The 16,018-nt window shown below is 44.5% G+C and overlaps 2 protein-coding genes across 5 annotated transcripts in view; both read left to right on the top strand.

Moving 5' to 3' along the window:
• Positions 1–16,018, top strand: part of LOC132458747 (serum amyloid P-component-like) — a 197,667-nt gene that overhangs the window by 179,662 nt on the left and 1,987 nt on the right. The gene's annotated exons all lie outside the window — the stretch shown is intronic.
• On the top strand, positions 165–15,367 carry LOC132458728 (metalloreductase STEAP4-like). Of its 4 annotated transcripts, none has more exons than XM_060053001.1 (11): positions 165–307; positions 506–721; positions 1,480–1,587; positions 5,424–5,494; positions 5,604–5,691; positions 6,900–7,178; positions 7,289–7,383; positions 8,069–8,179; positions 8,382–8,424; positions 8,513–8,677; positions 14,458–15,367. In XM_060053001.1, the coding sequence occupies exons 1-11, from the start codon at positions 227–229 to the stop codon at positions 14,713–14,715; spliced, it is 1,515 nt and encodes a 504-aa protein (XP_059908984.1). In that variant the 5' UTR covers positions 165–226; the 3' UTR covers positions 14,716–15,367. The 4 variants fall into 4 exon arrangements, with proteins under 4 accessions (XP_059908984.1, XP_059908987.1, XP_059908986.1 ...); XM_060053002.1 differs by having other exon boundaries at positions 295–389; XM_060053004.1 differs by lacking the exon at positions 8,382–8,424 and having other exon boundaries at positions 14,458–14,676.

Below are 16,018 nucleotides of genomic sequence, written 5' to 3'. Positions count from 1 at the left end.
GGGGGTGAGCGAGGGGGAGAGAAAGAAAAGGAGAGAAGGACACAGTGTCCTGGCAGTGCATGGCAGTGAGAAATTCCATTATTACGTAATACTAAACTCACGCTTGACTTTCCAGGACAATAAAAAACAAAACACACATGTATTGCTCCCCCCCCAATATTTGTGTTTCCTTCTTCCTTTTGCCTTGGAGTTTCCCGGGGAGGTTTTGCCTGGGAAGACTGCCCCCATGCCCTACATGGTGTGGGGGCAGAACGTCGGCTATAAAACAACTGCAGTCAGTCAGTCAGTCAGTCAGGGCAACGGAGAGGTAAGGACGACTGCTGCTTGTCTGCTGAAGATCTTATGATTAAATGAACTATTTGCTCTGAACTGTTGGATCCAAAGCTATTGTGAGGCAGTGACAGATTGCTGTTACTTTTTTTATTTGCTTTTTTGTCAACAAGATATCTCTCCAGCATGTGACACTGTGTGTGATGTGGGTTTATGTGTGTGTCTGGGTATGCAGCCGCACACACATTGCGCCATGTCAACTGAGGTGAAACCAGGCATGTCTCTGCGTCCTCTGGGCCTGGAGCCACCCCCGGAGCAAGAGCTGTTGTGTATCTTTGGGACGGGGGACCTGGGTCGCTCTCTGGGCCAGCGGCTGCTCCAGACGGGCTACAGGGTGGTGTACGGCAGCCGCAGGCCCCACAGCTGTGGCCCCCTGCCCCCGGGGGCTCAGGTACGCACTGGGTCAGAGCAACACAACGCTTTGGTGGTCCTTGAGAAACGTTTCCCCTCTCTCTCTCTCTCTCTCTCTCTCTCTCTCTCTCTCTCTCTCTCACTCACTCACTCACTCACTCACTCACTCACTCACTCACTCACTCACTCACTCACTCACTCACTCACTCTAGATATACATATATATATATATATATATATATATATATACATATTTATATATATGCCTCTATCCGCTGTCTTCCTCCCTTTCTGTTGGGCTTTGTTTTGACTCACAGCTCTACGGATTCCAGGAAAAGTCTGGCACGTTCTCAACATGAAGTTAATTAAAAACATGGCCAAATAGCGAAGTTCACTTTTGCCAGTAGAGAAGAAAACCTGCCTTTTTGCTAAGAAAATTCACAGTATGTGTAACAACTCCATGCAAAGTCCTAATTATATAGCTGTACGAATGTATATTTGTGCAAATATATTCCTTGGAGTAAATAGTGATACAGAACTGTGTTTGAAGAGTAGCGTCCTTGACAAATCAATGAGTTGAGTTGTCATATGTAAAATTTATTATCCAATCACTGTGTGTGTTTGTGTATGTATGTATGTATGTGTGTGTATGTATGTGTGTGTGTGTGTGTGTGTGTGTGTGTGTGTGTGTGTGTGTGTGTGTGTGTGTGTGTGTGTGTGTGTGTGTGTGTGTGTGTGTGTGTGTGTGTGGATGGAGGATGCTCATGCCTGTCTGTTTGTCTGCTGGTCTTTCTTCAGGTTATGAGCCATACAGAAGCCGCACAGCTAGCCGCTGTAGTTATCGTCTGCGTTCATAGAGAACACTACGATTTCATGGAAGAAGTAGCGCCTCAACTGAAGGGAAAGGTGCTTCCACTCACAATCTACTACACCTCACTAATGACTATTCATACGGTTCATCTACGTCACGTTTTCTGGAACGCCGCCATTTGCACGACCGATCTCGCCAAGTATGGCCGCCCACACACTGTAAAAAATAAAAAGTTGAGAAAACTCAAAATTGCAAGGCAACTTACTGCAATCAATTTTTGAGTTTTGAGCCCAACAAAAGATCTTGAGTTTTAAAAAAGTTCCATCAACTAATATTATTTTGTTTGTATAATTACATTTTATTCTTTAGACAAACTTGAAAGTTAGAGTCATACCAACTAAGATTTTATATTTTACAAAACTCAAAAAAGTAAGTCAGGGTTGTTAACTTAATATTTCAAATTAAGGGTAATAACATAATTGCATTTTCAAAGAAGGCAAAACAAGTTTTAAGTTCACTTTATTAAAAGTAATAATTGGAAACTTCCATTTTACATTTCTGAATGCCAGACAGCAATAGAAGAAGCAACATGTAGCTAGTTCAGCAGCAGAGAATCTCTGTCTAAATTCAGCAAACCAAAGTGCAGAACAAGTTTGACATTATGGTCAAACGTGTGCCCAGGTTAAACGGTGACGCAACTCTCGTGCCTCATACACCGCATGATCCCGAGAGCTGCCTTTATTTAACACACACCCACGACACACAGCGCACCGCACACCCAACCAACGGACATGCAATTCTCGGTAATGGTGGCGGCAACACTACACACAATAAACAACACACAAACAATAAAGACCCCAAACCCTTTAACCCCACTTAACCTAACAGAAACAAATTGACAAAAGGCAATAAACCCCTTTTTCCCAACCGGCATCACGAATACCCAGACTCCCCGGGGGGTAGGCGTCGCCACAATATTTACCATCTTGTAAACATGTCATTGTGCAGTGCATAACAATTGTAACAACAGCAACAACATTGCTGACACATCAGAAGTGGCCGTGTCAAATAAAAATACGCATAACCTGTGCGCATAAAATGCATAAAAGCACCGGTGCTCACAACACAGTTCCAACATGGAACTGTGTTGTGATACGTAGCGAAGACCCACGACGTGCAGGAATGTAGGTGACACCCCTGAAAATTCCGTATTTTCCAAAGTGTCGAAATGCGCATGTGCACCGTAGTTGGCCCAGCCTCAGAAAGAGTCTGACTAACACCGGGATCCCACCGGACGCGTACGCGCCGCGGAACGGCTGCGCCGCGGAACGGCTGCGCCGCGGAACGGCCGCGTCCTCTGCCCTGCGTCCATTCCTACCGGGCGCGTAACGGCAGCGTAGCGCTGCCTTGCGAGCCAGCCGTATTCACACGAGATCACGCGATAATCCTAAACCTAATGTACTCACTTTCCACTCCCAAAACTATTGCAATTAAATGCCACGCTTTGTCCTTTCTGACATTTTCCTTATAAAAAGGATGATTTGGTACATAAATGACTTCATGTTGCTGAACTTCGACAATGAGTCTCATGTTGCCGACCCTCTGAGACCCACCGGTCATGACGTAATAATGTTGATGTGACCTCGACCTGCTCTGTCGAAATTGACGCGGTTTAGCAGCGGCTCGCGGCAAAAATAGAATTGGACGGAAAGATAGCGCCGCGGCGCGGCACGCCGCTCCTGGGACGCTGCTGAAACGTTCCGCGGTGCGCCCGGTGGAAATGGTCTCATTGATTATAGTGGAAGCGATCAGCAGCGGTGACCGCGGCGCGTACGCCTCCGGTGGAATCGAGCCTTTAAGGCTCGGTGGAATCGAGCCTTTAAGGCCTTTAAGGAAAGATAGCGCCGCGGCGCTATCTTTCCGTCCAATTCTATTTTTGCCGCGAGCCGCTGCTAAACCGCGTCAATTTCGACAGAGCAGGTCGAGCCGGGCAGGAAGTGAAAAGTAAAAGCCATAGAGCATCCGGTCAATTTTCAAAATAAAACACAATACTCAGCTCATGTAACTTCACATCAACATTATTACGTCATGACCGGTGGGTCTCAGAGGGTCGGCAACATGGACGACGAGAGACTCATTGTCGAAGTTCAGCAACATGAAGTCATTTATGTACCAAATCATCCTTTTTATAAGGAAAATGTCAGAAAGGACAAAGCGTGGCATTTAATTGCAATAGTTTTGGGAGTGGAAGGTGAGTACATTAGGTTTAGGATTATCGCGTGATCTCGTGATCTCGCGTGAATACGGCTGGCTCGCAAGGCAGCGCTACGCTGCCGTTACGCGCCCGGTAGGAATGGACGCAGGGCAGAGGACGCGGCGCGTACGCGTCCGGTGGGATCCCGGTGTAATGGTGCGTTTTAATATCCATCCGTCTCGGAGGTCTGAGGACGTTGCCTAGGGACAAGCACAAACACGCCCCTTTTCCTCGGACGGCGATCTCGCCATCTCGGTTGAACTCAGTGGTGACCGAGCGAAATTCCGAGACAGAATCCAAGATGGCTGCGCCCATTGTGACTTGAAGTATGAACTGTTTTCATTGTGCTTGGACCACTTTGGTGGCTTAAATTGTAATTTCAATCACTCGTATTACTGCAATACCTTACTGCGTCCGTATCTCTGCCTATGTACACAAATATATTGTATTTGTGTACAGCACTTCGGCCAACTACTGTTGTTTTAAATGTGCTATCTAAATAAACTTGACTTGACTTGACTATGGCCTATAGCCTACTTATATTGGATCGCCTGGTCCTCTGCCAATGCTACCGCGACAACAGCTTTCCGGGTGGCGTCCATGTTTTCCTCCAACGACCGAGCGAAATAATAAAACGCGTGTGGGCGTGGCGTCAGATCCGAGATCCGAGTCGGTTCGCAGAGAATACTCGAACGCACCATAAACCCGTGTGTCTTGCTAACAAAGATACTACAGTGAGCCCAACTCTTGACCCAAAACTCAACATTGTTGGTTGGACTCAATTGAATTGCACAGTTGACATGAATACTTAATGTTTTATATTCATTTTACTCAGAAATCATAATGAGACCAACAATTTTAAGTTTTCGTTTTTACAGTGCACCGCTCATCTGAATGTTAGAGAGAGACAGAGATATTATTGATTTTAGGCTCCGATCCTTATTTGTTATCCCTAGTTTTTTTTTTGTCCATTAGTATGCTTGCCTCAAATCAATCTTCATGACATATATATTTATTTAGTCCACAACCCCTCCCCATACAGTGGAGATATCTTGAAAACGTTCAAGAGCACTGATGCCTACCAATATGCTGTGGCTGGATGGGTGAAGGACGCTAAAGTGAGGCACTTGGCCACCAATAATCTTTATCTGATAAGTACTATATATTTGTGACTTCTTGTGAACAGTTTGTGGTGGGTTACTATCATTGATCGTTGAAATCAGTCATCAAATCATATAGACGATAATTTCACCGGGGATGCTTAGGATGAGTTTTCTTCAAGATTAATTTTGTACCCACAACAAAACCCGAGTTGAATTATTATGGATTATTTTGGACATTGAATGAGGTATTAAAACCAATACTCTTTGGCTGGGACGATGTCAACATTGGGTAAATGGAGCAGAACATAGTGGGTTATATGTCAACGTTTTTTGTATGCATTTTATTCATTAGTAAGCTACATGGATATGCCATCTTTCAGAACCTTTCATTACCTGCACTAAAGAGAATAAAAGAGCGCATCCTCATTGTTTGATTGTGATTGTACGTGTTGTTGTTGGTGCTGAGTTACCACTGAAATCAGTGGGTCAGTGGGTGGGATCGGTCGTCAAGATGGCGGCGCAAAGCTACAGTGACGTCACGTGAACCTGCTCACCCATTCCCATTGATCATTAGGTATTGGTGGACGTCAGTAACAACAGCAAGAAGGGCCTCTACCCAGAATCCAATGCTGAGTTTTTGCAGAGGTGGGAAACTAATTAACTCAACTGCTTCACACTTCTCGGATGCAAAGTATGCAAATAAAAATGGTGATTGCTTTGTGTGTAAGTGTGTGTGTTGCTTTATTTTCTTCAGCCTGGTCCCTGCAGCGTCTGTTGTTAAAGCCTTCAATACAGTCTCAGCCTGGTCCTTACAGAACGGACCTTCAGATGCTCACAGACAGGTACTGTGTTTGTCCATCTGTATGTCTTGTCTGTGTTTGAGTGTTTTTTTTGTACTTTGAAGTTAGTGTGGTGGGGTGTAGTTGTATAAGTATATGTGTTAAAAAATAAATAAGTAAAAATGCGACAAGTGAATGAATCAATGTTTCTTGTATCATTATCAGTAGCAGAACTTATAACAATTTTATTAATGCATCTTTTTTCGACTTTATGTTCCCAAAATAATCAGGACAAGAAACTGGATTTGAAGTGCAACTGCTCACAACACTTTAGTTAGTCTTAAACTGTAGACATCAACACATTAAGGCCCGCTGATTTGTAGAACGATCACGACTCAAGTGTATCAGCCATGGGTCTTTGACGGATTAGCCCTCAGTCCCTTTGAGCTCCAACCAAAGCTTTCCTCTCCAGCTGACCAGAACTGTCTGTGTGGAATTTTCCGTTTGAGTTTGACCTGGTAGGGAAGACCCTGGGGACCCTTAACCACACAATCTGTATTTTTGTGTCTGTGTGTTTGTATGTGTAGATGTACCAAATATTGTGTGTCGGGGTGTGACATGGAATGTGTGTATTTCTGTTTGACGGAGGATGTATGTGAATATACAATTTTTTTCTTCTGCTATTACCTCTTTCAGCAAAGTCTAAAACTGTAGACATCAACACATTAAGGCCCGCTGATTTGTAGAACGATCACGACTCAAGTGTATCAGCCATGGGTCTTTGACGGATTAGCCCTCAGTCCCTTTGAGCTCCAACCAAAGCTTTCCTCTCCAGCTGACCAGAACTGTCTGTGTGGAATTTTCCGTTTGAGTTTGACCTGGTAGGGAAGACCCTGGGGACCCTTAACCACACAATCTGTATTTTTGTGTCTGTGTGTTTGTATGTGTAGATGTACCAAATATTGTGTGTCGGGGTGTGACATGGAATGTGTGTATTTCTGTTTGACGGAGGATGTATGTGAATATACAATTTTTTTCTTCTGCTATTACCTCTTTCAGCAAAGTCTAAAATTAGGTGTATGTTCTGTAGAAAGCCATGGCACTGCAGGTGGTAACGTGCGCTATATCCTCTGGAGTCAAATACCTTCTTTAGTCTTCATCTGTGTAATTATAATAATGAGTAGTATGCATAAGTGAGGAAGCCTTATATAAGCCACACCTTGAGTCTAGCAGGCTGAAAGTGCAGTCTGTAGTCGTCCTCCCATCTCCAGGTGTTCCTGTGTGGGGACAAGGCTGAGGCCAAGCAGGCGGTCAGAGAGCTGGCTACCAGGCTGGGCCTCAGCGTCCTGGACAGAGGCAGTCTGTCAGCCGCCAGGGAGGTGGAGGACTTCCCCCTGCAGCTGTTCCCCGAGTGGAGGCTACCTCTCTGCATCGCCACCGGCCTCACCGCCTTCTTCTTCTTCTACCTGCTCATCAGAGACATTATCTATGCCTATGTGGAGCAGGACAAGGACATCTCCTTTAGGATCATGGTGTCCCTGGCCAACAAGGTAGAAACATCCAAACACCATCTGGACCAGAAGGCCCTCCGTAGTAGCTAATATGTTGCTTCTACTCCAGCTCCATGTGTTACAATTCTATAACCTGTGTGTTCATGCAGGTGTTCCCCATCGTATCTCTGATCATGTTGTCTCTGTGCTACCTGCCAGGCGTAATGGCTGCCATCCTTCAGCTGTATAGAGGAACCAAGTACAGGTCAGCGAGCACAGACTGAAGATAACCTTCAATAGCTGAGCCACAGTGAGCTTAGTTTAGTCATTCACATTCTTCTGGTGTTCATGAGATAAATATCTAGACCATACAACCACTTTAAAACTAATCTGTTTACACAAAGGCACAATGGGCTCACACTCACACAGAGTCACAGAAAACGTGTTTGAATGCAGCCATTAAGGTGTACAAGTTTACTTTGCTTTGGCTAATGCTGGCTAATGCTTTCTAATTCTAGAAATGCATCTTCTACGACCTACAGATTCTTTAGAAAATGTGATACAGCCTGACAATGTTTCAGATATATTTGCATGTGAGTCCCAATAGCTTTATTCTTGTTGATGACCGTGGACATCTGAGCTCAGCACGTTATAACGCTCAATGCCTCTGTGAGAGATTCGGATGACAACATACCTCTCATAAATCTAAATGTGATATAGTGTTTACACCTCCAGAGTTGGTTTGGAAAACAGCTGCCTTCACCCCTTATAACCCACATAACAAACAAAACAAAGTCAACAAACCTCTCTCTTTGACCATTTCACATCTATTCTCAATTTGCAATTTGATTACAGAATCTAAATGCTAAATGTTTCAATGAAGCCATTATGTTTCGGGCAATGTACATTTCTTAAATAATAATTGATCATGATCAACTATTGACTGGCAGGCGCTTCCCTGATTGGCTGGACCACTGGATGCTGTGCAGGAAGCAGCTGGGCCTGTTGGCGCTGGGCTTTGCCTTCCTGCATGTGCTCTATACTCTGCTCATCCCCATAAGGTATGCTGTACAGCACCCCTCTATAGCCTCCACACACCTGCAGGAGAAAATGCACAACCTTGTTCACGTATACCTATCCCTGGATAACCACTTTAAGACCAATGTTCATCTTTAGTTTAGGTGAGACCATTATAAAGCTATGAATGTTTAGGAACATCTTGGTAAATAATATATGATATTCTTGTTTACATATGGCCTCCAGATACTACGTGAGATACGAAATCAGAGCATACACAGTGCTGCAGGTAAGGCAAGAGCATCAATAAAGCATTTCTAAACAGGTGCCGCTAAGCCACCTGATTTGTATTTCTACCAACTCTTTTTCTCTGTCAGATCCGGGAGAACAAGACAGAGGTGTTCGATACGACCTCCGCCTGGTATACTGATTCCTACTTTTCCGTTGGGATTCTGGGATTCGCACTGTACGTTCTGCTGGGAATTACCTCCCTTCCCTCTGTCAGCAATGCACTCAGCTGGAGGGAGTTCAGCTTTGTACAGGTAAAGCTTTTTCTGTGTGCCTATGGATATTGGTGTGCATGCGCGTGTGTGTGTGTGTGTTTGTGCATGTTTTTGTGTTTTTTTTTTTTTCTTGAGGTGAACCTCAGGCTTCTGGGCATTTTCCTCAACCTTCTCCAAAACTTCTCCCTTATTTTCTTGTGTTTTTTTCGTGTTTCTGTGTGGGCCAGTGTATCATCCAGGGAAAAACTATTGGAGAGAAAAATGTTGTGTGGAATAGGTTGACTTTTAATAGAAAGTTGGCATCCTAGAAAATGTCATGTGTCTTAAAAGTCTGTATTTTTCTCTATATTATCGTACAGCATCTGCTTCAAGCCCATGATTTCAGTTAAGATATCATCTTACTACAATAATAGAAGGCCTGTCACACCAGTTACTCAAGTGCGCATGTGCCAAGCACGAACACATATAAGCTGTGTTTGAAATCGTTCCCTATACACTCGTTCCCTATTCCCTATATAGTGTACATGATATAGTGCACTATATAGGGAATAGGGAACGAGAATTCGGACACTACGCTGAACATTTCTAAACGTCATTTGCGTCAGTAAATGCGCCGGGTATTTGTGTGACGCAGACAGATGCGCCCACATCATGTAAACAAACCGGGCACTCACGAGGAAAGCTGGAGGTTGTATTGATGTTGAATGTTACATTTCCTTGTTCAAGTTTTTTTTAACTAATTTTGAATGTTACATTTTCTATGTTAAATCACAAAAAAATTGTTGACATTTCTATACGAAAGCCGGAGACTCCATCATTAAATGTATTCGTTTTCGCGGTTATTCAGCTTCTTCTTCTCCTCCGGAAAATGACGACCGCATTGCATTGTGGTATACGGGAGTAACATGCAGGGTACATCGTATGTACCCTATTTTAAGTCCACTATATAGTGCCCTATATAGTGGACCACTGAGAATTCGAACACCCTACAAAATGGCGTGCACCCTATTTAGTGCACTACATCCATGATAGGGAACGATTTCGAACACAGCTATATACACAGCAAGCACGCACATGCGCACGAACATACACGGAAACGCACGCACACGCACACACACTACACGCACACACACAAGCACGTGCACACACCGCACGTCAACAAAGGCAGCGACACATACACGGAAGCACACACACACACACACACACACACACACACACACACAGGTAAGACGTTTAACGGCTCCGCCATCGGCACAAGCGCAGGTAAGAACACACACGCAAGCACGCACTTGCGCACAAACATACACGGAAACGCACACACATGGGCACACAAACAAGCACGCGCACACACTGCACTGCAAGACAAAGGCAGCGACACATTCACGGAAGCGCAGACACACACACACTGACACACACACGCACACACACACACAGGTAAGACGTTTAACGGCTCCGCCATTGGCACACGCGCAGGTAAGTACACTAACGCAAGCACGCACATGCGCACGAACATACACGGAAACGCACACACATGCGCACACACTACACGTACAAACACACACACAAGCACGCGCACACACCACACGTCAACACAAAGGCAGCGACACATGCACAGAAGCGCACACACACGCACAGGTAAGACGTTTAACGGCTCCGCCATCGGCACAAGCGCAGGGAAGAACATACACTAACGCGCACACACCGCAGCGACACTCGCCCAGGTAAGACGTTTGTCAACGGCGGAGAGGTTTGTCGACGGCGGAGCCGTTATGTTTAAAAACATAACAGCTCCGCCGTTGACAAACTCTCCCAGGTAAGATGTTCTGTCTATAGACTATATAAATTGCGATAAAATAAGGGAAGAGACAATTTCTCACCTCGACAAGCAACGGCAGGTCTTTCATTTTGTCATATAAAAAACGTTAAATTCAAACATCGTACCGACCGGCATGGCAACAAACAAGTGCCGTGATCTTACAGAGACAGTGTCCCTATAACACAATGAAAACATGTCAATAAGATAGTAGTAGGCTATGGTGAATTATGTCTATAGAATCCACCCAGTGACGGACTGGACGGTCTGGCATTCGGGCAGATGCCAGAAGGGCCGCGGGTTTGGGCGGCATGCTTGTCGGGTTCGCGCTGCCGATTCGTCGCAACACGGCCCCACATTATCTCTTGGCCCACTATCAAGCATCTAGTGTTAAACAGCATCAAATTGGCGATTTGTCTCTAAATCCCTATTCATGCTACACAATAGGAAACGAATCACTATTTATACCAGATATGAGTGTCTATATACTACAGTCATGGTTGCCCTTAATATTTACATCGGTCTACATTATTTTGGAGCCTTATTCAATCAGATGTTTACAAAGTGCATTGTTTGAAATTGAAATACCACAAATCTGCCTGTATTTTTTATTTTATTATTGGTTTACAAAAGTCACATGAAGCAATGACTTCTGGGAATTTCAAAACCGAATCAGACCGCGTCTGCATATAGAGGGTTGTTGGAAGTTGAAAGTTGGAAGATACCAGAGTATGAACTATGAATCGAGGAATTAAGCGACAGAAGGGAGGAGCACAGAAAAAGAGAGCGAAATCCAGGAAATTACTGTTGGCTGACAGTAAAAAATGCGCGATACAGACCGATTTGTTTTTTAAGCCGCCAAGTGCAGCTTCAGCTAGTAGCACCAGCGCTAGCACTAATGTTCATGGGGCTACAAAAGTGTGTGTTATTTCCGTGCATGTGAAGTTATATCTTTGTGTTGCGGGCACGCGTGCGCGTCCCCGTGTGGGCCGCTGGTGGGTGAAAATGCCAGGGCCGTTTTTTAATTCCAGTCCGTCACTGAATCCACCACAAGACTACACTTTACTCTACTCCTTGAGCCTCCCGAAATGTCTTTACACTTTGTTGCTCAAACTTAATATTACCCCCTTCCTTGAGCCTCCCGATAAATCTTGCGACTGTTTCAGTTGTTCTATTTTTCTTATGATTTGTGTGTCTGCTATGTGTGACTGTAGGCTACTACTGCCTGTCTTGGCCAGGACACTGGAAGAGATGTTTAATCTCAATGATGATCATTATTTTCAACTTCAATGGTAGTTGCCTTGCATTTTAAAATGTCAATGCACTTATCAGCCCTGAATAACAGTAAAAGCTAATTAATAATTTATTTGCATGAATAGTAAACTACACTTTCCATTAAAGGTTGGGTATGGAATTCGCTTTTTTGGCCATTTTTGCAAAATTACTTGAAATCCTTATCATAACCCACTTACAGCCACTGAGTTAGAAGTACTGACAGGAAAATTAAACAAGTCAATCATCTGTGGAACGGGCAGGGCTCGAAAAACTCCAGCCAATGATTTCCAGAGCCACCGAGTTGCATTGGACAGTAAGTACGTCAATCAAACGGTCGTACTGCCGTCCCCCTCCCCCGCGCCCCGCGCGCGACCCCTTCGTGCACGTACTCAAACCTCGTGACCCAGAGCAAGCTTCTGTTTGTTGTTATCATGGACATATTAAAGGATGGACCACAGACTGGAAAATGGCCGCCCATTCATTCCTATACAAACTGCTCAGTGGCGCAGGGTAACATACAGGAGCGATTTGCTTCCGCGTTATGTGGCCAAGACACGTGACCTAGTCCGTGACGTACCGGATGCAGAAATATAGAACTGATACCGTAATGCACCGCTTCTTTGTCTTTGGATCTTTTGAATAAATGGATCAATACATGATGAATCACAATGATCGCAAGCAGAGGACCGTGAGAGTTATTGAGCAGCAGATGAACCAGTCCAAAAAACGGAGCACTGAACTAGGCCCTCTCGGATGCCATTTGCTTCACTACGACTCCTTTCAGCTGCACACCCCTCTTCCCCAGCGAGATAACGGCTAATAAAACGCTTGAGGTGGCGTTAAGGAAAGAAAAAACTTAAATTTTTTTAGGACATGGCATGAAGGTAATTATGAGCCTTTGATTGATATCCAGACATTTTTTGCGGAGACACAATCCTGTTCCCCACTTGTATTGGAGTGGACGGCGATATCTACTTCTGGGCCACATGAAATGACGGACCCCCGTCCACAGCCAGCTTAAACAGCTGCAATACCAGGCTTGGCCTCTGAGCACTGGTGGATTGCGGAAGTATGCGCCTATCCTGGGGGCCTGGTTGTTATCCTGCGGTAGATACTGGAGCTAGCTAACTAGCAAATGACTCGCTCTCGCGCATCTGTGTTCGCTCGTGCATGATTGCGCGTCCATGTACTTGGAATGGGTGGAGTCAGAGTCAGCGTTGAAGGAGAGGGGGTAGGATCATAGACATCTTATAGATAGACGGAGCATTGGCTGCTGGGACGCGAGAAATACGGCCGCCATCTTGGAGTGGTCAACCGGGAGCAGAAACAGCAGCAGAAACAGGATGCCGGGCTGTTGTTCAGCGTATTCCTGCTCAAATCGGCGGACAATCCATAATAGGAATCGGGGGATTACTTTTCACAAGCAAGATTTAACATTACCGTACTATTGGTATAATTAGTATCGAATAATAAAACACGCCAAACCATGTGGCCTTTATCATAGCTACACGTATGACAAAAAACCGCATGAAAATCAGTGGTATTCAGTGAGGTATGATTAATTAAATGCGCTGACAGTTCATTGCTCCAGCCAAACGGATTACACTGAGTGGAGCGGATGACCACTCCAAGATGGCGGCCCCGCGTCTCGTCAGCGCCAGTAGGCGGTAGCATTCGATGCTCCGTCTATCTATAAGATGTCTATGGGTAGGACCATTTGAGTTGTGTATTTTCAAAATCTGCTGGCATTTCGCAAATCCCATACCAACAATTACCCCTGTTAATTACAACTAGAGGTTGAGACAAAAACTTTTGTCTCATTTAGACAAGGGCCAAAACCCATGAATTGCCTTTAACTTCAAACTAAGTACTCACTTAAATTCACATGATATTATGTGTGCCTAAGTTTAGTCCTGAATGCAGCCCATTGAGTGAAGGGTTAGCCATTGTTCTATCATCCTCGAATGTGGAGTCATGTTGAAATATGAATATAACTACAGGGTTTCAATTTGTAAAGGTTGCCACTGTGCACATGTTGTTAGAAACCAAAAAAACAAAATCTTAAGACAAAGATACATGCACTAGCCTAGTTGTGGACAAAAATGTACTACTAATAAACAGTAATTAAGTACTTAATGTTGCCATACCTTGCTGAATAGGTGACCTCGATGAATGAAAAGGCAATTTCCATTTCTTAGTGCCCTCAAACTATAAAGATAGTTTTCTAGATTTGTTTTATAAAAATGTTTCTCTTTTGGCCAATTGAATATGAAATCAACTTCTCCTGAGGGGACGCACTCATTCATAAATGTAACTGGGTCATGTCAAGCTCGTTCTCTAATTCCATCAGCCATCCTCCCCTTTACTCCAGCCCAAATTAGAGCAGTACTTTAAATGTTAAGTTATTCATCAAATTTAATACAGGGGGCATACATTATCCTCGGCCATAAAATTGTGTGTGTGTTTGTGTGTGTGTGGGGGGGGGGGAAACGGTGTGTGTGCATTCACATATTTGCACATATGCTTACAGTTACAGTTATTGTTGAGTGTGTGTAAGACTGACGTGCCTGAAGGAGGTTGCTGGCTCCTCTCCCTCTAAAGGTCAGACTCTAACTCATCCACGCATTAGCCCCACTACAAAGACATTAGCTCTGTGCTATCTGCAGGGACAGGAGTGTGTGTCCGTGCTGCCGCATGTCTCCCATCACACTTCTCCTTTCTTGTCTCCTAGTCCAAGCTGGGCCACCTCACGTTGTTGCTCTGCACGCTCCACACCTACCTGTATGGCTGGAACAGGTTCCTGAGGCCCTCCACCTACAAGTGGTGGACCCCGCCGGGCTACATGCTGTGTCTGGTGGTGCCCTCCGTGGTCCTGGTCCTCAAGCTGCTGATGGTGCTGCCCTGCGTGGACCGGAGCCTGGGCCGCATACGGCAGGGCTGGGAGAGGACGGGGCCGGAGGGCGAGGGCACAAAGCCACTAATGGCATAGGAGGAGCACAGATACAGCCCTCCCTACAACGTGACGCACGCCAGCGCACACACATGGATTACCACCACCCATTCTGAAACACGCACACAGGGTTGTGTGCAATTCCTCCGTCATCAGTGCCAGTTGCGTAACCCACTGATCACGATCAGAGGAGGTCATAGTCAACAACAGGCCATCTCTCTCTGTGCATTGTGGTTGTTCTTAACTTCAGTTAACTGCAACCACATTGTACTTCTTCCTGCCTACATACTCACAACTCTATCATCAGATTGTTAACTCTTTATGTTGGCACTGGAAGACATTTGCTTTAGCACATTATTGTCAGTGCCATGCAATTTCGCTTTTCATTTCTGAAAATGGTCTGAACTCTACAGTGATTGGAGATTGAGGGATTGTTTTGCCTTCTACATATGTAAAATATCCATCAATAAGGACATCATGTGCATGGTTATACATTACTTCCTACTGCCAATACATGCTTCTGTGATATAAATTTCCTTCCTTTGGTTGTCCACATAATGTATTATTGAATTCTTATTTTTTTACTGCTATTTTAATAAACCTTACTCTACATTATCCCAAATAATTGTTTTTGTTTCCATTCCTCGCTGCTGTGTACTGCTCTTTAAATAAACATTATTGCATTTGACAATATCGTATATTTGTGTCTTATAGTACTATTCAACAATCTTTATTTTCTTACTTTAAGGCACTCTACTTTTTGCTGTCTCTGTCATTCATTGTCTGTGTCTCTCTCTCTATCTCTCTTGTGGTATTTCTCTCTTTATCCCTCATGGTCTCTCTGTCCTGCTGGAGAACTATAACTATCCCTCAGCCTGTCATAGAGCTCAGCTCAATCCGTGGAGCGTTCTTTGCTATGCAGAGGGATCTCCGCGCTCCGCTGTGATCCAGCCTCCAGAGCATATACTCCTGGCTGAGGTGGGGCCGGTCTCGTGGAGATGTTCCCTCTGAGTTACTGGGCTTCTGGGCTACTCCTTCATAACAAGTGGCTCTCAACACATCAGTCAGGAGACCCCAGCACACTGGCTCAGCACAGCTCATGTCTGCAGAATTGATAATGCTGCGCTGTTAAGGCTACTGTCAAAAAAACTAGGATTGTATTTAAAATATATCATTTTTTCTTGATAAAAATGCTTCCTAAACGCTTGACACCAAATTATGGCAAAAAAAATTACACGGTAACACAAAAGCATTATAAATGATAAGTAAAGGACAAAAGAGTTAAAAGTATTGGAAAGATCAAACTTGTTTTTTTCATAAAGGAGTTCCTCAATAAATGAGG

The sequence above is a fragment of the Gadus macrocephalus genome, chromosome 6 (genome assembly GCF_031168955.1).
Source record: "Gadus macrocephalus chromosome 6, ASM3116895v1".
NCBI classification, from domain to species: domain Eukaryota; kingdom Metazoa; phylum Chordata; class Actinopteri; order Gadiformes; family Gadidae; genus Gadus; species Gadus macrocephalus.
This window is presented reverse-complemented; position numbering and strand designations above follow the sequence as displayed.

Bases quoted from the DNA above. Each gene is read 5' to 3' on its own strand.
- LOC132458728 (XM_060053001.1), top strand. From the start codon at position 227: ATGCCCTACATGGTGTGGGGGCAGAACGTCGGCTATAAAACAACTGCA. The intron at 7,179-7,288 runs GTAGAAACATCC...GTGTTCATGCAG, and splicing joins TGGTGTCCCTGGCCAACAAG to GTGTTCCCCATCGTATCTCT. The intron at 8,425-8,512 runs GTAAGGCAAGAG...TTTCTCTGTCAG, and splicing joins GAGCATACACAGTGCTGCAG to ATCCGGGAGAACAAGACAGA.